The sequence below is a fragment of the Entamoeba dispar genome, genomic scaffold (genome assembly GCF_000209125.1).
Source record: "Entamoeba dispar SAW760 scf_1105229461153 genomic scaffold, whole genome shotgun sequence".
Lineage (NCBI taxonomy): Eukaryota > Evosea > Mastigamoebida > Endamoebidae > Entamoeba > Entamoeba dispar.
This window is the reverse complement of record NW_001854550.1, coordinates 1-1,741: the sequence shown is the minus strand read 5'-3', so window position 1 is coordinate 1,741 and position 1,741 is coordinate 1. Positions and strand designations below refer to the sequence as shown.

At 23.1% G+C, this 1,741-nt stretch overlaps 1 protein-coding gene across 1 annotated transcript, besides 5 other annotated features; it reads right to left on the bottom strand.

Moving 5' to 3' along the window:
• Positions 1-51: 51 nt before the first annotated feature.
• Positions 52-581, bottom strand: EDI_062730 (uncharacterized protein; the record flags this gene model as incomplete). Its single annotated transcript, XM_001738178.1, has 2 exons — positions 52-279; positions 549-581. The coding sequence occupies 2 exons, from the start codon at positions 579-581 to the stop codon at positions 52-54; spliced, it is 261 nt and encodes an 86-aa protein (XP_001738230.1).
• Positions 292-423: a microsatellite.
• Positions 582-650: 69 nt separating the features above from the next.
• Positions 651-823: a microsatellite.
• Positions 709-883: a microsatellite.
• A 272-nt stretch (positions 884-1,155) lies between these two features.
• Positions 1,156-1,287: a microsatellite.
• A 227-nt stretch (positions 1,288-1,514) lies between these two features.
• Positions 1,515-1,687: a microsatellite.
• Positions 1,688-1,741: the final 54 nt, after the last annotated feature.

The following is a 1,741-nucleotide window of genomic DNA, read 5'->3' as shown; positions in this document are numbered from 1 at the left end:
AGAAGTTAAAAAGATAGATGTATATAGTAGAATATAAGTAGAATATAAGCACTAAGTGATATACATAGAGTCTAGGGATAATACAGAATAGTGGGTAGTATATAAACATAATATATAAGAATAAGTAAACACTAAGTGGATAAAGTATACATAGAAGGTAATAAGGTAATAAAGGAATAAGTTATAAAGGTATAAAGGTATAAAGGTATAAAGGTATAAAGGTATAAAGGTATAAAGGTATAAAAGTATAAAAGTATAAAAGTATAAAAGTATAAAATACTTATGATATAAAATAAGTAATAATACATAAGTATAGATAATAAGATATATAATAATAATAAGAAATATAATAATAATAATAATAAATATAATAAATATAATAGATAAATAGGAATAGTTAATAATAGATAAGAATAGATAATATAACATAATATAAGTAGAAATTAGAGTCTAGGTAGTTAAAGTATAGAGATATAGTGGTAAAAAGGGCTTCGCCGGGAATCGAACCCGGGCCACCCGCACCCAAAGCGGGTATTTTACCACTTAACTACAAAGCCATCACAAAGGATATAACAGCACATATATGTTCATAGTATATAGTGATATAGTCATATAGTCATATAGTCATATAAACATATAGTGATATAGTGATATAAACATATAGTCATATAGTCATATAAACATATAAACATATAAACATATAAACATATAAACATATAGTCATATAAACATATAGTCATATAAACATATAGGTATATAGTGATATATACATATAAACATATAAACATATAGTCATATAGTCATATATACATATAAACATATAATGATATAGTGATATAGGTATAAAAGTACAAGGAATAGTGTAGAAGTTAAAAAGATAGATGTATATAGTAGAATATAAGTAGAATATAAGCACTAAGTGATATACATAGAGTCTAGGGATAATACAGAATAGTGGGTAGTATATAAACATAATATATAAGAATAAGTAAACACTAAGTGGATAAAGTATACATAGAAGGTAATAAGGTAATAAAGGAATAAGTTATAAAGGTATAAAGGTATAAAGGTATAAAGGTATAAAGGTATAAAGGTATAAAGGTATAAAAGTATAAAAGTATAAAAGTATAAAAGTATAAAATACTTATGATATAAAATAAGTAATAATACATAAGTATAGATAATAAGATATATAATAATAATAAGAAATATAATAATAATAATAATAAATATAATAAATATAATAGATAAATAGGAATAGTTAATAATAGATAAGAATAGATAATATAACATAATATAAGTAGAAATTAGAGTCTAGGTAGTTAAAGTATAGAGATATAGTGGTAAAAAGGGCTTCGCCGGGAATCGAACCCGGGCCACCCGCACCCAAAGCGGGTATTTTACCACTTAACTACAAAGCCATCACAAAGGATATAACAGCACATATATGTTCATAGTATATAGTGATATAGTCATATAGTCATATAGTCATATAAACATATAGTGATATAGTGATATAAACATATAGTCATATAGTCATATAAACATATAAACATATAAACATATAAACATATAAACATATAGTCATATAAACATATAGTCATATAAACATATAGGTATATAGTGATATATACATATAAACATATAAACATATAGTCATATAGTCATATATACATATAAACATATAATGATATAGTGATATAGGTATAAAAGTACAAGGAATAGTGTAGAAGTAAAAAGA